General features: G+C 44.0%; 1 protein-coding gene across 7 annotated transcripts; it reads right to left on the bottom strand.

Annotated features, from left to right (window-relative positions):
* Window positions 1–6,080: 6,080 nt before the first annotated feature.
* On the bottom strand, window positions 6,081–19,093 carry LOC148827718 (RING finger protein 112-like). Of its 7 annotated transcripts, none has more exons than XM_088926176.1 (16): window positions 19,076–19,093; window positions 18,172–18,227; window positions 17,748–18,018; window positions 17,208–17,402; window positions 16,950–17,072; window positions 16,399–16,503; window positions 16,253–16,303; window positions 15,614–15,670; window positions 14,564–14,650; window positions 14,049–14,172; window positions 12,217–12,329; window positions 11,521–11,574; window positions 11,254–11,325; window positions 10,934–11,149; window positions 6,959–7,165; window positions 6,081–6,679 (listed from the first exon to the last, which is right to left on the bottom strand). In XM_088926176.1, exons 2-16 carry the CDS (start codon window positions 18,201–18,203, stop codon window positions 6,299–6,301), a joined length of 2,088 nt encoding a protein of 695 aa, XP_088782302.1. In that variant the 5' UTR covers window positions 18,204–18,227; window positions 19,076–19,093; the 3' UTR covers window positions 6,081–6,298. The 7 variants fall into 7 exon arrangements, with proteins under 7 accessions (XP_088782302.1, XP_088782301.1, XP_088782303.1 ...); XM_088926175.1 differs by lacking the exon at window positions 19,076–19,093 and adding an exon at window positions 18,839–19,040; XM_088926177.1 differs by lacking the exon at window positions 19,076–19,093 and adding an exon at window positions 18,839–19,040 and having other exon boundaries at window positions 17,784–18,018.
* Window positions 19,094–20,978: the final 1,885 nt, after the last annotated feature.

Raw genomic sequence — 20,978 nt, 5'->3', positions numbered from 1 at the left:
GCACACTCGACGTGCTGCAGAGTTGCGCTGCTGTTTTAAATGTACCTCATTTAGTTCTGTTAAATCCTAAATTATTTGAACTAATAATTTAGTTCAAATTCAGGAAATCCAGAGATTGCTTCACACTTGTCGTGGCTGTTGCAGAAAACACCTGTTGAATCTCACCCGGGATTTCTTGAGATATCATTCAGCGAGCGAATCTTCCTTCTTAACTCCGCACTAAACTGAACTCCTCACTGCGTGTCCTGTACTGTTACAAGTGCTCTCGTGTAGATGTGAAGCACAGCCATAAACACACTTTGAACTTTTTCCGTTTGTTAAGGTAAATGCAAAAGAGCATGACAAGTATTGATCGTATAAAATATCCATGGCACAACTCGAGAAAGTACTGAAGGACTACACATCAACTTTTGATGATTACAAGAGATTCAAGAAACACAACCGTCCGCACCTGGGTTTGGATCCTGAACGCTAGAGTTAAAAGAACAAAAGCGACGGATAAGACCTATAAACTCTCTTAATTGTCTTATAGTTTATGAAATAAAACAATTTCTTAATAATTTCTTACTGTTGATAGACGATTTATTGAATTTTAACAAAATCACAATTACAAACTTTTTCGGTTAAACTGTTATTCACATACTCTAACGTAAAGTAACGTACCGGGGTAAAGTTAGCTTGTTTTCGAACTTCAAGCTAACTTTACCCCGGTCAGAAACCGGTGGTATCAGAATATACTGATCCGCATAAGAAGCGCTTTCGGTTTCTGATCATTTTTATTGAGCGCTGCTCTAAACTTTACATTTGCTCGGGCTAGTTTTCCCCATGAAAAAAAGATATATCCCTAATTACATTATTTCACTTTTTTTCTTATCAACGAGTAGAAAGAAATAAAATATATGCTTCATTATAAGTACCACAGGCAAGATGGCTGGTGGTCTAAGGCGTTGCGTTCAGGTCGCAGTTAACCCTAGAGACGTTTGTTAAAATCTCACTTCTAATAAAGAGGTCTTTCTCGTTAGAGTAGAAACGATGGAAGCCTTAAGCGGGAAAAAAATCACAACATCTCGCATTTCACGTGTTTAATGTTAACTGTCTCAGTGGTTGCCTCGGTGATTGATGGCTCTTCTCCCTCGCAGGGTGACGGCAAACTTCTTCAGAGAGGGAGTCTCCCACGCACGGCTTTTCTTTATCAAGAGCTGAGACAACAGAAACAGACTTCCAACTGACACGAATTACTTCATGAGCGTTTATGACCTTCTTTAAAAGCTGAGAGCAGGTGAAAAAGTCTTTGGAAATGAGGAAATGACTGCTGACAGTAAACAGAGCTAACGCTCAGCTGCAGACAAGCGCTCCTTGTTAGTATAGTGCTGAGTACCCCCGCTTGTTGCGCGGGAGACTGGGGTACGGTTCTGTGACAGGGCGCTGGTTTAATTTTTTAACAATCTGACTTCACTTAAAAAGTGTGTACTGTGTACTACGTTTCGGACTAGTTAGTGCGGTAGAATATGGAGATCATCTCCAGCTTTGAGCTCAACTGCAACAAGAAGTAATGCTAAATGTAGTATAGTGAGTAGACATCGCGAGACAACAGAACGAGAGTAGCAGGCAGGAATATATGGTGTAAGATCTGTGTAGTTAATAAAATAGTTAAAATAATATAAAAACGTCTTTAAATTTAGATACACAACATTTATGGCGACGAGAGATGAGTGGTTGACGGACTCAAAGCGAGCAGAACACTGCAGATTTTAGTTCTCTTGCTGGTAGAAACGAACTCTTGAATTTTCGGACTTTTCGTTTAGCTTGCGCCATGGAAGATATGGCAGCCGCGCCGAGAAGCTTTGCTTATGCCCAGCTTTTTCCAATGCTTCCACTGAACCTCGGAGCTCCGGATTTGTATACGGAATACATGATGGATGGAGTCGTACAGATTTTTTTTAAATAGCCAGTGGATCTACAGAAGCTCCGGATGCCGTGAGACGTGCTATATTACTGCACTGTATCGGGGCTCCCGTGCAGTGGATTTTCGCCAACCTCCCTGGAGAAAAAGGTACATATGAACAGACTGTAGCTGCCTTAGACGCTTACTTTACACCGCGGAGAAATGTGGTTTTGGAACGGCATAAATTTAGGCAGAGAAGTCTCAGGACGTATCTGTTGATGCTTTTGTGACTGCACTAAGAGGACTGGCTAAATCGTGTGACTTTGGAGTATTGGAAACTGACATGTTAAGATATCAACTTGTGGAAAAATGTGCACATAAGAGACTATAAATTGCTGCAGGATGAAGGCTGATTTTAGAAAGAGCTCTTACAGTCGCTAGAATTCATGAAGCAGCTCAAGCAGAATCAAGAATGCTTTCTGACCACAGTGACAAAGTGACTATGAACGGGGCGCTCGCTCAAACTTTACAAACAAAAGCCGAGCAGCAGGACGCAGTCATGCTAGAGATATACTGTAGAAGAACAGGGGACGGCTGACATTACATGTTACAGGTGCGGACTAACAACGCACAAAGCAGATGAATGCGGAGCGCGAACAGCAAAATGTCTACACTGTAAGAAAACAGGACATTATGCACGAGTGTGTAGAAAGAAAGACGGTTCCCATCAGGAAAAGAAATTTAATACAAATAAGGAAGGGACAAAACTGTGAGCAGTTCAAGAACTGTCTTCAGACTCAGATGAATTTGTTAATTCCATTGACCCTGAAGGTAAAGAAACTGTTCGAATAAATGGCCAAGAGATAAAATTAGTGATAGATACAGGAAGTCAAAGAAACTTCCTTGGAGTAGAACTTTTAAAGAAAGTGTTTGCACACAGAACTAAACTCCAGCAGACTAAGAAGAAATGTTATGCCTATGCACAAATTAGTCCACTTAAGTGTGTTGGCTACTTCGAGGCACAGCTGAAATGGCAGAAAAATGTAATAAAGGACAAAGTCTTTGTAGTTGAAGGAAATGTAGAAGTGTTGTTGAGAAGAAAAGCTTTTGATCTGAAGATTCTGAATGTAGGAGACACTGTCAATGCGGTTGACCAGTCTTCAGAGAGGTTTAAGCGGTTAGCACAGGAATATGAGTCACTCTTTAAAGGCTTAGGACAGATCAAGGGTTACAGTCACAAGGTTACAGTAGATGAGAAAGTTTTGCCAGTAGCTCAAAGTCTGAGACGAGTACCCTATCCAATGATAGAAGCTGTTAATCAAGAGTTAGATAAAATGTTGGATGATGGAATTATTGAAGACGTGAATGAAGGTGCAGAATGGATCTCAAATATTCTGATAATACCTAAAAAAGACACCAAGGAAGTGAGACTGTGTGTGGATCTGCGAGAAGTGAATAAAGCAGTTATCAGAGAGAGACATCCAGTACCAACGGTTGACAGCATATTGCAAGCAGTGCAAGGAGCCAACATTTTTGCAAAGTTAGATGCTTGAAAAGGGTTCTGGCAAGCTGAGTTGGCCCCGGAATCAAGACACCTGACTACCATCATCAAACACAGGGGTTGTTACCATTTCAGAAAAGTTCCTTTTGGCTTGTCTAGTGCACCAGAGGCCTATCAGAAGGCTATGGACTCGATGTTGTGTGCAATGCCAGATGTTGTATGGTAAATGGATGATGTTGTAGTACATGCGGAAAATGAAGAACAACTAGAACAGAGGCTCAGGCAAGTATTCCAAAGATTCCAAGACAGAGGCTTAACTTTAAATAAAGATGAGTGTATCTTTCGCCTGAAAGAGGTCCAGATACTGGGACCTTTGGTCACTGCAGAAGGAATAAAACCAGACCCAAAAAAGGTGACAGCTGTTTGCAGTGCACCGAGACCTGAGAATGTTGCACTTTTGGGCTCGTTCTTAGGCACTTGTGGATTTTTGATGAAATTCATTCCTAATTATGCGGATATATCAGAACCCCTTAGAAAACTAACGAGGAAAGGACAGAAGTGGGAATGGACATCGGAAACTGAGAAAGCCTTTGCCGAGTTGAAAAGAGAACTTGTAACTGAACTGTGTCTGGCATACTTCAAACTAGATGCGCCAACAGTAGTGATCAGTGACGTGAGTCTTGTAGGACTTGGAGCAGTATTGCTACAAAGACAAGAAGATGGACAGAACAAACCAGTGGCATATGCAAGTCGCTCACTTACCCCAACAGAAAGGCATTACTCACAAATAGAGCGTGAAGCCTTGGGTTGTGTTTGGGCAGTGGAACATTTTAGGACATATTTATGGGGAGGCAAGTTCACACTTCAAATGGATCATAAACCCCTCATTTATATGTTCAATCCCAAAAAGGCAACATTGTTACCACCCAGGATACAAAGACTTGGCCATATGATTACAAAATTGAACACATAGTAGGGAAAACCAGTGTCGCAGACTCATTGTCACGTCTTCCTTTACCAGACACAGAAGACACTGGTTATGTAGACACCTATGTTGATAGAGTGCTTTCAATCAGCACTTATGAACTGCATGCACTGACACTTGAGGAACAAACGAAGATGACACATTGAAATTGTTGATGTCCATATTGGAAAAAGGACAATGGCCTAATCCAATTCCAGAAGAACTGCAGCCATACCACAGGTGTAGGTTGGAGTTATCTACATATGATGGACTGCTTTTAAGAGGATTGTGTTACCGAAAACAAAAATCAGACAAGTATTGAAAATAGCACATGAGACACATCAGGGTGTGGTTCGTACAAAACAGTACCTGAGAAGCAACTTTTACTGGCCCAACATGGACAGTGATGTTGAAAGACTAGTCAGGAATTGTTCCACTTATGTGTTGAATCAGCCATTGCAGGAGGATCAACCTCTCCAACCACTTGAATTACCACCAAGGCCTTGGACAAAATTGGGCATTGACCTGGTAGGTCCCATTCAGAATGAATACATATTGACTGTCACAGACTATTATACTTCTTACCCTGAGGCAGTTGTTGTATCAGACATATCTTCAACCACAGTTATTAGAGAGCTGATGAACATCTTTGCACGATTTGGTTATCCACTAGAGGTAGTAACAGATAATGGCAGGCAATTCATAGGACAGTTGTTTGAATCATTTCTGACTAACTGGAATTAAACACATCCGTGCATCACCTTACTATCTGAGCAGTAATGGCAACATTTAAAGATTTCACAGATACCTGAAAAAGGCCTTGAGAGCAGCTGCGACAGAAGGGAAAAAATGGAGAGAGGAACTCCCTAAGATTCCGCTGGCTTATACATCAACACCTCACAGGGCATGTGGAGAAACCCCAGCTAATCGTATCTTTGGACGTGATATCCGGACTAAACTACCAAACGTGGAAAAGAAAGAAGAAGAGCCAAGGGACATTCAAAAGACAAAAGATTTCCATAGAATTGAATCTGCAGAAACAGAATATGCTGAGAATACAGGACTTTCTGACGTGCAGGAAGTGCCGAGTCCTCAGACAGTGGAGAGTACATCCATAGGAGAGCCAGTAACTTTGCCCAGAAGTGAAGTAACAACGAGAAGTGGCAGGGTTATTAGGAAACCGGCTCGTTACAGAGACATTTAAAAATATAAGACTTGCATAGCTCTCCATATGTTAAATTGCCCTATTTTGTTTGTGTTATCTATGTACAGTAGATGTTGCTTAGACTGCTAGAAATTAGGTGATGCTTAGAAGTGACTTAAGTAGAAATTGAACTAAAATTTGAGTTGGTACGCATAGAAATAGTTGTAAAAAAAGTTGTAGGTGTTGAATAGAAATGGAAGGTTTTACATAAATTTTGTTGTAATAGTTAATAACCATTTACTGTGTGTTGATATAGAATTGTTACAATTGTATGGTAAAGTTATGGACTTTAAAAATAACAAAGGAAAGGATGTAGTTTAGTGAGTAGACATTGTGAGACAACAGAACGAGAGAGTAGAAGGCGGGAATATATGGTGTAAGGGCGTGATATGTGTAGTTAATAAAATAGTTAAAATAATATAAGAACGGTTCTTTATTAAGATACACAACAGAGATATTTCAAAGTTGATGGGAAATTTATTTTTTGACACAGAATCAGATTGAAATAACACAGATGACCGGGATATGTAATATCACTTTAATCTCTGAAAGTCACAATCAGCTTGACACAAAGTACATAAGGAGTCCTCTCTGCACTAGAGTTCAAAGACCAGTCAGGCAGGCTCATAGTTCCTATTAGCTGTAGACCTGAGAAGAGCTAACCTGCACTAATTAAGACTGTAGACCTGAGGAGTTACTCTGCACCAGTGAGTAAGAAAAATGTTTAAGGGATAGGTATCACTGTTATGGCCTGTTTCTCTTGATCCGCTCGTAGACGGCTGAAGCTGCTCTACCCACCCATACACTGGCCGTAGTGCCAACTATAGTTCCTGTGGCGATCCCAGCCTGCACAGTTATAGCGCCCCCGACCAAGAAGGCCCCAGCCACGCCTCCAGCCACACCCCCAGCCACGGTCAGCACAGGTATGGTCACCACACAGCCCACAGTCAGGCCAAACTTGATCTGATAGATCTGCAGGAACTTCTCACTCTTAGTGGCTGTGTACTCGCAGAGCTCCTCAAACTCCCGCTGGCTGACTTTGTCCTTTACATAGTCCAGCAGTTCTGTCTTCTTTACCTCCAACATCTCCCTCATCTTCTTTGGACGTTTCAGCATGTTATTGCTCTACAGAACATTGAGGGGTAAGTACACTTCAGAGTAAAGGATAGCTCCATATATCTTTTGAACATTCCAGTACACCCCAGAAACAAGCAGAAGACTACTCCAGAACACCCTGGACACAAGAGCCTATGCCAAGACACAAACAGAATGCAAATGTACACAAAGAAACAAGGAGTGTCCATCAGGACACCCCAGAATGAAGCAAGAGGTACCCCAATTAACCCTGTGAACTCCCACACACATCTATAAACTCAAAATATTCACACACAATCATATATTTACCTGCTTATGCAGAAAGCCATCAAATTCCTCCTGCGCCTGCAGGAGAATGAATTCCTTCAAGAACTTCTCTCGCTCAGAGCCGAGGAACTGTGAGAGCTCCTGGAAGTCCTGCTGACTGACTTCACCCTGCACATGGGACAGCAGCTCTACCTCCTTCTGTTCTACAGTCCTCCTCATCCCCTGTGTGGGGACGGGCATGATACTTCTCTGAGGAAACACAGCACAGGGTCACTTTAGAGCAGAGAGCGTCACACTACGCCCTCTGAACTGCACAGGGCTCCCAGAAACAAAAAGGAGCCAACCACAAAATACCCCAGAAACAAGCAGAAGACAGAAATACACAGACAATGTGACTTACAAACACTCTCTCATACCCTCCTTGTTTGTCACACTCTCACAGCCTCCATGTTTCTAACTCTCACATGCTTCTTGTTTCACACACTAACACACCCTTCTTGTTTCTCACACACACCCTCCTTGTTTCTCTTACACAAACACTCTCACACCCTCAATCTCACACACTAACTCCTCATTTCTCACACACACCCTCCTTGTTTCTCTCACCCTCACATACCCTTCTTGTTTCTTTCACACTCTCACCCTCCTCATTTCTCATACACACTCCTTGTTTCTCACACGAACACACCCTCCTTGTTTCACACTCACACCCTTCTTTATCACTCTCACACCCTCCTTGTTTCACACTCACACCCTTCTTTATCACTCTCACACCCTCCTTGTTTCTCACATTCTCACACCCTCCATGTTTCACACTCACACCCTTCTTTATCACTCTCACACCCTCCTTGTTTCTCACATTCTCACACCCTCCATGTTTCTCCCTCTTACACACCCTCGATGTTTCTCACTCTAACACACTCACACACCCTCCTTGCAAGACTTTAACAAATCAAAGGATCCTCAGTTCCTCGCAATATTGTCTGCAAGGTGAACCTTTGTAGGGATGTCCGAGAACATTTTTGGGTAATGTTTCTTTCTTGAGGTTTGGGATGGAGCCATAAACTCTACTGGAGCTTTCAGAGGAGTAAATGATTTTCTGGAAGTCAGGTTGTCTCAGTATCTAAGACACATAAAGCGCAGAGACAGTAAGATCTGACTTCAAGCAGAACCTTTTCAAATCTTAGGTTCTTTTAAAACCCTGTGTGACAGAGGGATCTCTTTCACCGTCCACAGACGGTACAGTACACGACACACATTATCCCACAGGTTACACCTGTTGTGCATCCACTTTCCTGTCAGTTAGCTAGCTCATGAGATTGCACCCTTGTGGCTTGGCTGGCAGTTTCCCATTTCATACACGCAAAACATTACCAGAATTTATTTTGAAATCGGTTTCCTGTTATCTGTAGTAAATCAGACACAAACACAAACTCTGAAGGGCTAACGTTATATTTTCTGTTTATTTGTACTTAGCTGTGTGAGAGAGCTGATAGGGCCTAAGTGTGTTGGGACTCCTGGTTTGTAATTATCAGAGGGAGGGTTTATTATTTTTTGTTTATATTTGTTTCATTTCTTTACTTTTCCACTATATATAATTGTTTGTTGGTTTGTGGGGAGCACTGTCCTAATAAATCATCACTTTTGCACCTAAGTGCTATTGTGGCCGAGCCATTGTTCTGTTTTAAAATAACTAACTTGGGCACCCCTCCTGCCCTCCCTGTGACACCCTGCTCCTTGATATTGTGACAGACAAGAAGTAGGATTGCTTTGTAGAAACAACAATGGAAAATAAAGAAATTCTTACTGATCATAACTGATAATTCTGTTGCTGTATGCTGTAAGTCAGAACCAGTAGGTTCTTGAAATACCTCTAGCAGTCACAGGACTTGAACTGTAATGAAAACATAAGGGGAAAGAGAAACACAGAGAGGACATTGCTGCACAACAGCTTGAAAGCAGGAGTGTGAAAACATCAAATCTTCAAAAAGATGAGGGGACCCATGGTTAGTATCGCTGTCTCGCGCTGCTGGTGCCTTCATTTCAGTTCTAGTCCTGGGGCTCTATCTGGGTGGAGTTTGCATGTTCTCCTGTGTTCATGTGGGTTTTCTCTAGATGCTCCTGTTTGCTCCCAAAGTCCAAAGACATGCTGGTAGATAAATTGGCTTCCCATGCTGGGAGTAACCTGTATTCTGCCTGCAATCTAAAAATGCTCTTGTAAAACTAGTTTACACAAATCTTGTTGCATGGAACCTTATTATTTTCTGTGACCCCTAATGTAACGTTTATAATGTGCTGGCTGTCTTTGCTGTTTAGTTAATACATTTGATGTTGTTTTGTAATATTTTGCAGAGTCTATATGTATTTGCCCTTCATTGTAGTATTTCGTCTCCGAATAATAAACTTCAAAAAAAGAAAACAGAAGGATTATAAGTAGAACACACACACACTTCTTGTTTCATACTCACACCCTTCTTCATCACTCTCACACCCTTCTTCATCAGTCCCACACCCTCCTTGTTTCTCTCACACACAGCCTCTCAACCCTCCTTGTTTCACACACTCACATGCTCTCCTTGTTTCTCTCACATACTCTCACACCCTCCTTGTTTCACACACTCACACGCTCTCCTTGTTTCTCTTACATAGTCTCACACCTTCCTTGTTTCTCTCATACACTCTCACGCCCTCCTTGTTTCTCTCACACACTCTCACGCTCTCCTTGTTTCACACACTCACATGCTCTCCTTGTCTCTCACATAGTCTCACACCCTCCTTGTTTCTCTCATACACTCTCATGCCCTCCTTGTTTCTCTCACATACTCTCACACCCTCCTTGTTTCTCTCACACACTCACACACTGTCATTGTTTCTCTCACATACTCTCACGCCCTCCTTGTTTCTCTCACACACTCTCACGCCCTCCTTGTTTCTCTTACATAGTCTCACACCCTCCTTGTTTCACACACTCACATGCTCTCCTTGTTTCTCTCACATACTCTCACACCCTCCTTGTTTCACACACTCACACGCTCTCCTTGTTTCTCTTACATAGTCTCACACCTTCCTTGTTTCTCTCATACACTCTCACGCCCTCCTTGTTTCTCTCACACACTCTCACGCTCTCCTTGTTTCACACACTCACATGCTCTCCTTGTCTCTCACATAGTCTCACACCCTCCTTGTTTCTCTCATACACTCTCATGCCCTCCTTGTTTCTCTCACATACTCTCACACCCTCCTTGTTTCTCTCACACACTCACACACTGTCATTGTTTCTCTCACACACTCTCACGCTCTCCTTGTTTCACACACTCACATGCTCTCCTTGTCTCTCACATAGTCTCACACCCTCCTTGTTTCTCTCATACACTCTCACGCCCTCCTTGTTTCTCTCACACACTCTCACGCCCTCCTTGTTTCTCTCACACACTCTCACACCCTCCTTGTTTCCTCGTTTCTCACTCTCATACCCTTCTTCTTCATCACTCACAGACCCTCCATGTTTCTCACTCTCACACACAAACCTTCCTTGTTTCTCATTCACAAACCCTCGAAGAAAAAAACTCAGTCTTCACTCAGCTTTCCAGACAAGCTTGTCAGAAGATTGTCAAACAAAGATCTTTAATTCAATAATCTGAAGGGGAGCATATCACAGATAATGGGTTTCTCCTAGCACTCAGTAAGATATGCTCACTTAACTGAAGTTACACTTTCCTTATTATACATTAAAAGTAGGCTAGACTTTAACATATCAAATAAATATACAGGGAAAGGACAGTGTCAGAAGTGTTTCAAGCATAAACAAAACAGGACAGGAAGATGCCATTTGTCTCTAGTTGAATACAGGCTTTAGTTGCAGAAAGACTGCGGTCTTAGGTGCAAACAGAAAACCTTTCCTGTGCATCGTCACTGTCTAGACCCATGTCACTCAGTGTTCCACACCCTCCTTGTTTCTCACCCCCCCCCCCAGTTTCTTACATGCACACACACACACACTCTCACACACACACTCACCTGCTCATTCAGAAAGTTGGCGAATTCCTGCTTCTCCCTCGTGATGATGAGGAGAGTATATTCTTTCAGGAATGTCTCACGCTCAGAGCCCAGGATCTCCAAGAGTTTCTGGAAATCCTGCTGACTGACTTCACCCTGCACACGGGCCTTCAGCTCAGCCTCTTTCAGCTCCACAGTCCTCCTCATCCCCTGTGTGGTGTTGTGCATGATCATTCTCTGAAGAAAGGGGGAGCAAGGTCAACAAGCCCAGGAGTTCAAACACACACACACTCTCTGACACCTTTATACTAACATTGTCACACACTTTCACACACTGTTACCTGCTCATTCAGAAAGATGGTGAACTCCTGCTTCACATGCCAGAGAGTGAGCTTGTTGAGGGCCTGGATGAGCTGGAGGAGGAAGCAAAGGAGTTACCGATTTAACTGACATTGATAGAGACATTCTGGAATGAAACACACATTTCAAGGAATGATCTATCCTGACAGGCTGAAGGAACTGAGTCTCTGTATTCTGAAGGAACTGAAGACAGGAACAGAGAACAGTTGAAAAGGTTTTCTGGGTCAGCAGGGAAGAGAGGGACACACCTCTGCAGGAGAGGAAATTCTGTATGTGCTTGTGAGAATCACATGTGCCACTTCCTGTGAAAACAAGAACAAGTTCAGTGTGGTTTCGTTGTGTAGTGTGGGGTCACAGCTTCACAGTTTCCATCACAGGCTATGCAGGTGTTAGTTAGCCCCAGTTCTGTCAAATTGGGACTGACACCTACACAGCTTCTTCCCCCAGGCCATAACTCTTATAAACAAGGACACTTCTCTCATCCCTCCTCTGTGATCAGCTGTACATCTTCATTTGTAGTGCAAAAACAAAATCTACAGATAAAAAGTGATATGTACAATTTAACGATACACACAGTTAAGTAATAAAATGTAAAATTAATACTGTGTATATTTACAGAAAATATCAGTAGCATGTGCCATTAAATATATATATATAGATATTACTTTTGTGTTATTGGAATTTATGTCAATACCTGCACCAAGAGAAATTTATTGTACATTTTGTAATTAATGAATAAGGTTTCTGAATTCATTCTCAATAATTGACAGACAACACATCAGAACAACTAACAGTTCATAACACACTGTATCCACTGTATGGCTTGTATTCCATAGGGCTTTACTGCACTGTACTGGTTTTTAACTTTTTAACATGATCTTTGATGTGTTTTACCCTAGTGGTATATTGATGGCTGTTGATTGGTTCAATTAATAATGTCTTACCTTGAATATCTCTGCCAGTGTCTTTCCTGTCACAGTTGACTGTATTGTCTGCAGGACCTGGACAATGTGGTTGATGTACTCTTTCAAGCAGTGCTGAAACTGTTCATTCATTTCTTAGAAAAACACGAGAAAACAAATGAGTAATAGAAGCTAGTCTTGAATTTAGACTAGACTACTAATTTTTGCTATTCACAATCCTCACAAACACTGACACATGCAACCCAGTGGATTTCCTCAAAATGAACACTAAACCACCAACCAGACACAAATGGAAACAAGTGCATTAAAACTGAGAGCAGAAGGCGCATCTTTACACAAAGAGCAGTGAGAGTGTGGCACAAGCTATCCAGCTGGATGAGATTCTCAGATCAATGATCTGCTATCTACTACAGAAGCTGGATGTCCTCCTCTTGTTTGTAACCTGTGTGGTGCCATGGGGGTAGTTAACACCACATTGGGCATGATCAGGCTCTCATTCTCCCCTGTCACACTCCTTTATAAGCTCTTTTGGGTTTCTTTTCTTTATCATACACACACTTTCCACTGAGGGTGGCAATCACACTAACCACATCATTGAGGTAACAGGATACATAACTCCATAATCCGTTACATCTGGGCCCTTTGACTTCAGAGTCTCCAGTTCATCCGTTTCTCCTCACTGCTAGGAACCTCCTGCTTCCAGACCCCAACACAGAGCCTCATGCTTCTACTCCATTAGGTCACTGTTTCACACTCAACAGGTGCCTCAGATTCCCAGGTCCACCTCCAGCCATGATGTCCTCCCCTGACGCCACCAGGTTGAGTTACAACCTGGTGGCTCACACAAGCTCACACTACCTACATCACAGAGTCTATTCGGCACTACACACTGTGCCGAGACCCAACACACTGTCCCTCTCTAACACACACTCACAACCTCTCTGGTTTCTCACTCTCACACCTTTAGGTAATGAACTCACAGCTGCCAGCGCACCACTGTGTTACACCTACGTAGCTGCCAGCTCACTTCATTGTGCCCAGCCACCACCGCACTATCTCCCAGAGGGTGCAACTAGATAGACCCCACTCGCTTCCCCGATAACAATGTATTGCCAGGGGGAGGGTCCCTCTACCACACAACCCTCTCTGATCCACACACACTAACTCACAACTCACACATACAGTGGACACGACAGCCCTGCTCTCACACACTAGCAGGATGCTGTCCCTATAAATCTTTCTATGATCTCATAAAGCTCAGTTTCTTCTGTCAGTCTCCTCACAGACTGACGTTTTCACTCTTTTCCCCGCAGGCTATTCCTCTCATAATCCCCGCTGGAATTGTCATTCGTCTCCACCCCCTCACAAGGTTACTTCATCAGCTAATCATTCTTTATTCACTCATACTAGACATGGCGGCACACTCTTCTAACATTGCCCCGACTAGTAGCGGCTCACAGCAGCTCACAGCTTCAGCCCGGCTCTCCCACAGCAAAGCCTCCACATTTGTCCTTTCACTACTGCAGCCACAGCAACACTATGTTCTTGCTGGATGTTCCCCCCCTTTTAAACCACTTCTACAGCTGCAGTTCATTCACCTATTCAAGTCTGGTGTGGTTTCCATGGCAACGTGTCTTCCTTAATCCGAGTTTCCACCCTCCACACCAAACACTCCCTGTATTGTACCACACATGCTTCCAGGCCATTAACAAACTCACAGCATCGCAGAACTTTACCACCCGGAGCTACCTGTAGCTGGTTTTCTACTCAACAGTACCTCCCTGTGGTTGACCAGAACACCTGTCTACAAGATTAGGGCAGCTGCTCTGGGAGTGGAGCTGTCCGGTTTTTACCTTGCATGGTTCCCTGTTGACTCCAAAGCAGTCCGTCCCCAGGAAAGGGCATGAGGTAGCAGCATGGCCTCTTCTCCCTGAGGATCCTCAGAACCTGTTTGTTTGTCCCTGACTCCTCCAAGCGCTGAAAGCACAGACAGACATGTCGACAGGAAAGGGGTAGGATCCCATCCCTCTGTGTCTAAAATAATGCAGCTCTCAGCCTGAAGGAACAGGCTCTGGAGGGGGTTTCTTTAGTCTTTAGTCCCAAAATGACAGTCTGAAGGAACTGAGTCTCTTTAGTCTGAAGGGTGTGTCCCACACTGCCAAGCTGGAGGAACAGAATCTTTTTTAATCCAAAAGGAGTGTCCCACACTGACAGACTGAAGGAACTGCTTCTCTTTAGTCTGTGGCCTGTTGTTGTCTGTATGAGGCACTGTTGTAGCTCCTAACCGGTCTAGAGTATCAGTATCTCTCTGCCTTTCTCAGCACGGGTCAGGGTTATATATATATAAAGTCCATAGTATTTCTCCTACCTGGATGATTCTCTCCAGATGTCGGAATCCTCCAGACTGTCCAAATTCCCGAGTTTGTGTCCAGTCCCGCACCAGGAAATCAAACCCCTTTATCAGAGATTGAGAAAGATCTCATATCAGCTCGCCTCACAAAGTCATGAAATCCTAACGATTTCTATAGATTGAAGAGCCTCACTTGCTGTCCTACAGTACAGCTCAAGTAATAATGTGCATGAGAATGATTGAAATAGATTAAATAGCCAAACCAATATTCTCAGTGAATTATGACAGCTGTTATGATGCCTGCAAATCTGCTTTCTCTCAATTGGACACTGCATGCCTTAGTAAATTGGTACTGCTGAAAACAATGTGTTTATGGCTGCTTTCGACACTGTTAACCGTGATATCTTCCTTTCTCATGTTTGCAGAGACTGTGGCTGTGATTGCAGTTTCTGACACTGCTTCCAATGGTTCAGGTCTTATCTGATGTTGGGGCCTATACTATTCAGAATTTGCCTGTATCTATGTGGTCAATTATAAAGATCACATGGTCTGATCTATCATTTCTATGCTGATGATACTTCTACATCCATACTAAGCCTGACACTGAAGTGGCTGTCTCTGCACTAACTGCATTTCTAATATAAAACCCTGGGTGACTCTAAATTTCCTTAACTTAAACTACAATAAGACTGAAGTCATGTTGCACCTGTGTAACACTAAGGTAAAGCCAGTGTAGTAGCCCTATCTGTGGATAGCAGTGTGCTGGAATTTCAATCAAAATTGAGGAATTTAGGAGTGATCCTAGCTTGACTTCCTAACCAGGTGCACGTGATCACATTACCCCTGTCCTGGAGTCCTTGCACTGGCTTCCTGTCAGGTTTCTTGTTGACATCAAAATCCTCTTGCTCACCTATAAGGTTCTGCATGGCCTGGCACCTCAGTAACTGTCTGAACTATTATCACCCTACTCCCCACCTCGCAACCAGTTAAAACAGGCCCTGGTCTGCAGGTGATAAAAGAGATCTGATCTTTTTTTGTGTTCACTGCACTGAAGAGTACATTTCGTACCTGAAAATGCTTAAGGTTAAAAGCTCCTTCACCCTTTTGTGCCACAAGATACAGCAGCTGCAAACAGAGTAAACATAAGCCAGCTGTGTGTCAGAGACAGAGAAAGAGAAAGTCATACTGTAGGTTCTCTCTGTTAAAACTGTCTGTAATTGCAGAGTTAATTGTTTCTGTTTTGGCAACAGTGTAATTTACCACTCATGCCAATAATCCTGAGAAGAATTTGAATCTGTCAGACAGTCTGACAGAGACACAGGCACTCATTAAAAATAAACATGGATACACATATAAAACAAATATACACATATAAAACAAATATACAAATACAATCACATACACAGGCAGACACACGTACAGGACTGGCCTATTTATATAGCTCTGTGAGGAAAACCAGGCAGCACAGAGCATCACACACAACAGCACCTCGAGTCATGCAGTGCTGTGCTCATGCCACACGTCACCAGCAGGGGGCAAACTCATACCCCAGTCAGAGAGACCCAGCACTGCAATTGCTCCACAGTCCCAGTTGAAGGACCTGTGACACTGAGAGGTTCCCGGCTTTAGCCCCCCACTGCACCACAGCTCCCTTGTGCAGGTGCTGTGTGGCACATCAGGGGATAAGACTGTGGCCGGGTGCTGTACCTCCAGGTATTCCAGGTCTGTTTTCTTCACATCAGCATGAACGTTGAAGATCTGGGAGAGAGGACAGGGGAGACGTCACCTCTCCAGAGCACAGCAAGGGGTACAGAGTCATCAAGGAAGGTGGGACAGGGCCACGCAATTCTCACCATATGTGAGCTGAGAAAGACGCTCAGGGCAGACAGCTTCACGCTCAGTTCCGTCTCCCGCAACAAATCCACGGATCCCTCAGTGTCCACCAGGAAGACAGCCAACTGGACAGAGGGGACAAAAACGGAATGTTCTGATCACAGATGCAGTGGTCATCTGTCTCCTCTTCCCTTCTGGTACCAACACAGAGCTGACAGAGCTTTACACAAAGGGTGGTGAGAGTGTGGAAAAAGCTGCCCAGCCAATGGCTCAATGGCCTACTAACTACTGTACCAATCAGACTGGATGGGACTGACCTCCTCTTATTTGTCTGGTGATTTGATACACCAAAACCTTCCCATTCCTGAGCAGAGAATGCCACACAGATGCCCTGAGTGTGGACAAGTGGGTAACAGGGGCTGGTGAGGGTCAGTAGAGCTCTCATTCCTACTTATTCAGGATGCCTGCAGGGTCTGTGAAAGACTCTCTGACTTAGTTCAACCTGCACCTGTCTGAGTCATACAGTTGCGCCCCCTACAACAGATGAATTCCCAGCTTGCCCAGCCCTTGCCTTGCCCCCCTGTGTCTCCAGGAACAGAGGCCGGCTCCAGATGAACACACCCTTCGTCATGGTCTCAGTTCCAGGCTGCCACTCGAACCCTCGCAGAGGCTCATCGTCACTCATCCAGATGTCCTGTGTTCACAGGTAAGGGAGCATTCACAACCATGGTCATAAGACGGGACTTTACACAGAGAGTGGTGGGGGTGGGATGTCAGGGCCGTATGACACTGCTTTATACAGAGAGCGGAGGGGGTGGGGTGCTCTCACCATTTTAGACAGTTTGCGCAGGAGGTAGTTGAGGAGGAAAGACTTGCCCTTCCTCCTCTCCCCGACAATGGCCACCACACAGAGTGGAGTCTCCCTCACATCTGAGCGCAGGAAACACTGCCGAAGCACATTCTCTTTCAACAGGAGGGAGCCATCAGGACTGACATGGACTAGCTGAATGGGCTTGCCAGAGCCCTGGAGGTGGGAGACAACATTTAAAACTGAGACCAGGAGGCATTTAACTTTACACAGAGGGTAGTGGAAGTGTGGAGCAGAGTGCTGATGCCCACTGGACGGGCATCTCTCTCTGACATCCCCCAGGTCAGAGTGCTTGCTGTTGCACCAGGAGCACAGGGCATCTAAAGTCTACCCATCTCACAGTGTACACTGTGCACCTGCCACACCAGGATTCTCCAGCAAGTGTATCTGGGTTTCAAAATGTTCCCTGTAGCCTGACTGTCAGGAAAGCTTCTAATGGAAAAAGAGGCGCAGCCTCTGTGTCACCCTGCAGCCCTCGCAGAAAACAATACTACAACTGACCTCCTCTCTCTTGACTGTGCTCGCACGCTCACACACCTTGTGGCATTGGGGACAGGTGACCACAAGGTCGACCCAGAAGGACTCGATGCAGTCTTGGCAGAACTCGTGGCCACACTGGATAATCACTGGCTTGGAGAAACTGCCCAAGCAAATGGAGCACTGAGGCTCAGACAACACGGAGCTTCCTATGTCCTCCTGCTCAAGATCGGGAAGCAGAGAGCTCTCTACTGCCTCCTGCTGCTGCTCAGACATCAGGCAGGCCGAAGACATGCTGGAGCGGAGGGAAGAGAGAGACCGAGACACAGTCAGCAGCCAATCCACAGCCAAAGACAGAAAAGGACTTGGATGGCAGGACCAGCTGTCCTGGAACTGAGTTGTCTTCTAAACACATTATTATGATTTTAAGTTTAAATCATAATAATACCTTTTTTCTGATGGGCACTGAGAATTCCCCATTGACTGTCCCAAGTCACAATAATCCTGTTTAGACAAAGATAAAAACAAGAACAAGGACCAATTCAAGTACGATAGCATTTATAAATACACACACTGACAGATCAGAGCAGTGTAACACACAGTATCGATGACACACTGACAGATCAGAGCAGTGTAACTCACAGTATCAATCACTGACAGCCCACAGCAGTGTAACTCACAGTATTAATTACATACTGACAGATGAGAGCAATGTAACACACAGTATCGATCACACACTGACAGATCAGAGCAGTGTAACTCACAGTATCAATCACAGACAGCCCACAGCAGTGTAACTCACAGTATCAATTACATACTGACAGATGAGAGCAATGTAACAATCAGACACCGACATTTACTTAGCAGTGTAGCAGACAGCAGTGATCACACACTGAAAATCAGCAATATTTAACACTGATCACACTACTAAGTATTTATGTTTCAGATACAGGTCCAGTATTTTCACAGTGTTAAACAGATTTTAAATTTCTCTGAAGCCATAATAGGCTCTTGAACCAAGAAGAAGTATAGTAAAACAGTAATAATAAGAGGAACATCCACACAGAACTCAACACCACACAGTCCGTCCTATAATAATAATAATAATTGCTTACACTTATATAGCGCTTTTCTGGACACTCCACTCAAAGTTCTTTACAAATAATGGGGAATCCCACTCCGCCACCAGTGTGCAGCCCCACCTGGATGATGATAATAACTTCAGCTCTGCTAGTCTAACACATCTGTACGATTTGCTCTAATTTCACTGGGCTGTACTGAAATACCACAGCTGTCTGGGCTCCCCTGATCCCTGTCTGTGTGGATGAGAAGATTTAATTTGTATTACTCACCAAAAGCAGCAGGTCCTTTTTCAGCAGATATGAAGTGAAAGTGAAAGATGTTCCATTTAAGGAAATTAGAACTGTCAATTATGAGCTTCTCACTCAGAAGGGTTCACAGAAATTGTTATGAAAGACTCTACTGCTAGAACACTTTCGGCCCGACAGTCTTCTTTTAAATTCTGATCTCACTGGACTTTGTTGCATTGGACCTGTTTTATACCCCAATTACACTGGGCTTCATTGCACTGGACTGTGTTTTTACCCTGGTCTCATAGGTTCTACTTCACTGCACTGCATTTTTACTCTGATCTCATAGGTTCTACTGCACTGTGCTTTTGTCATAATTTCACTGGGTTTACTACACAGACTGGGTTTTTACCTGAAATCACTTGGTTTTATTGCATTACACTGTGATTTTATCCTGATCTCTTTGGGCTTTACTGTACTGTACTGTGAGGATGTGGCCTGTTTACAGATATGTATGGGTATTTTCCTCACCACATTACCAAAGAGGTCCCTGACAACAGTGCTAGAATGCTGTTCGACTGGATAGCAAACATAAATCATACTGACAGATCAGAGCAGTGTAACACACAATATCAATCGCACACTGAAAGCCCAGAGCAGCGTAACACACAGTATTGGTCACACACTGACAGATCAGAGCAATGTAACACTCAGAATCGATCATGTTATGTATTTTTACAATGTTAACTGGATTTTATATTTCTCTGTAGGAATAGCAATAACAGCCTCTTGAACCAAGAAAAAGTCTACAGTAAGACCGCAGTAATAAGAGGAAAAGCCACACAGGTACCAGTTGTACTATAGTAACTTCACCACAGTTTGTCTAACACATATCTGTGCGCTTTGCTCTAATCTCACTGGCCTGAAATCACACAGCTGACTGGGCTCACCTGATCACCGCTGACAATGGGCCGCAGTTTGTGTCTGGAGAGTTTGAGGCTTTTTTGACTGATCAAGGCATTTGACACATTCACATTGTTTTCTACAACCTGAAGGCAAACGGGTGTGTGGAACGCCTGATCCAGACTCTCAAAAATGGCACGCACCCACAGCAGGGTGGCCGAATGCCAGCGGCACATGAAAGGTGGAATGAAGTTGCACAGGTTGAATGAAGCCGCTTGGGATCGCTGTCCAGGTGGATCCGAAGGCCCAATTGGGAGCACAAGCTGCAGTCTTTTTGTCTTCTCCTTTACAGGTCACAGAGTAGCTGGGTCCCTCCACCTTCTGCCTCTCTGTTGATGGCACGCCAGCTGCCTCTGCAGAGTGACAGCGCCCACACACTCTGACGTGGAGGCTGAGCCTGCCCCTTCTGGACTCCCAGGCGAAAGGTCAAAGTCCCGGTGGAGCCGTCTGTTCCTGTGACGGAGCAACCCATAGCTCCTTCTCCATGGCCAGCCAGAGTCAGGTCCAGACCAGCCTGGCTTAATGAGTTTATTACTGATTTTTTATAGCTTTTATTGTGCTGGCCAGCCCTACTTCCAGCAGTGCTTTTCACTGTCTGGAAGAACTGTGTTTGTTTCATCTTCTGAAGGGGTGGATGGGGGATGTCATACACAGCGTCCATTTGGGGTTTATGATGCTGTGGCACTTTGGGTTTTGGGGGTTACCACTTTGCGGCACTTGGGTGCCTTGGCGGGTTTTTGCTGTTCTGTGTCTGTTATGAGTTATGCACAATAAAGAGCAGACGTCTGTGAAATCTGTCCGCCTCATTCCCCACTCTTACATGGTGTAACGCCTATGTATTTAATTTAACTGGATAGAATTTATAATCTCTTCTGCTTGTGTCTATGTTGTGCTACAGTATGTTGTGTTAAAGCAGCTTACATGCTTTGTGCATTGTTTCAACACATTGAAATTTGGAAAGATAGCCTTGCCCTCAGAGTAC

Source organism: Atractosteus spatula, chromosome 10 (assembly GCF_055471065.1).
Source record: "Atractosteus spatula isolate fAtrSpa1 chromosome 10, fAtrSpa1.hap1, whole genome shotgun sequence".
Taxonomy (NCBI): domain Eukaryota; kingdom Metazoa; phylum Chordata; class Actinopteri; order Semionotiformes; family Lepisosteidae; genus Atractosteus; species Atractosteus spatula.
The sequence above is the reverse complement of the archived record's forward strand: the minus strand, read 5'-3'. Positions and strand labels throughout refer to the sequence as shown.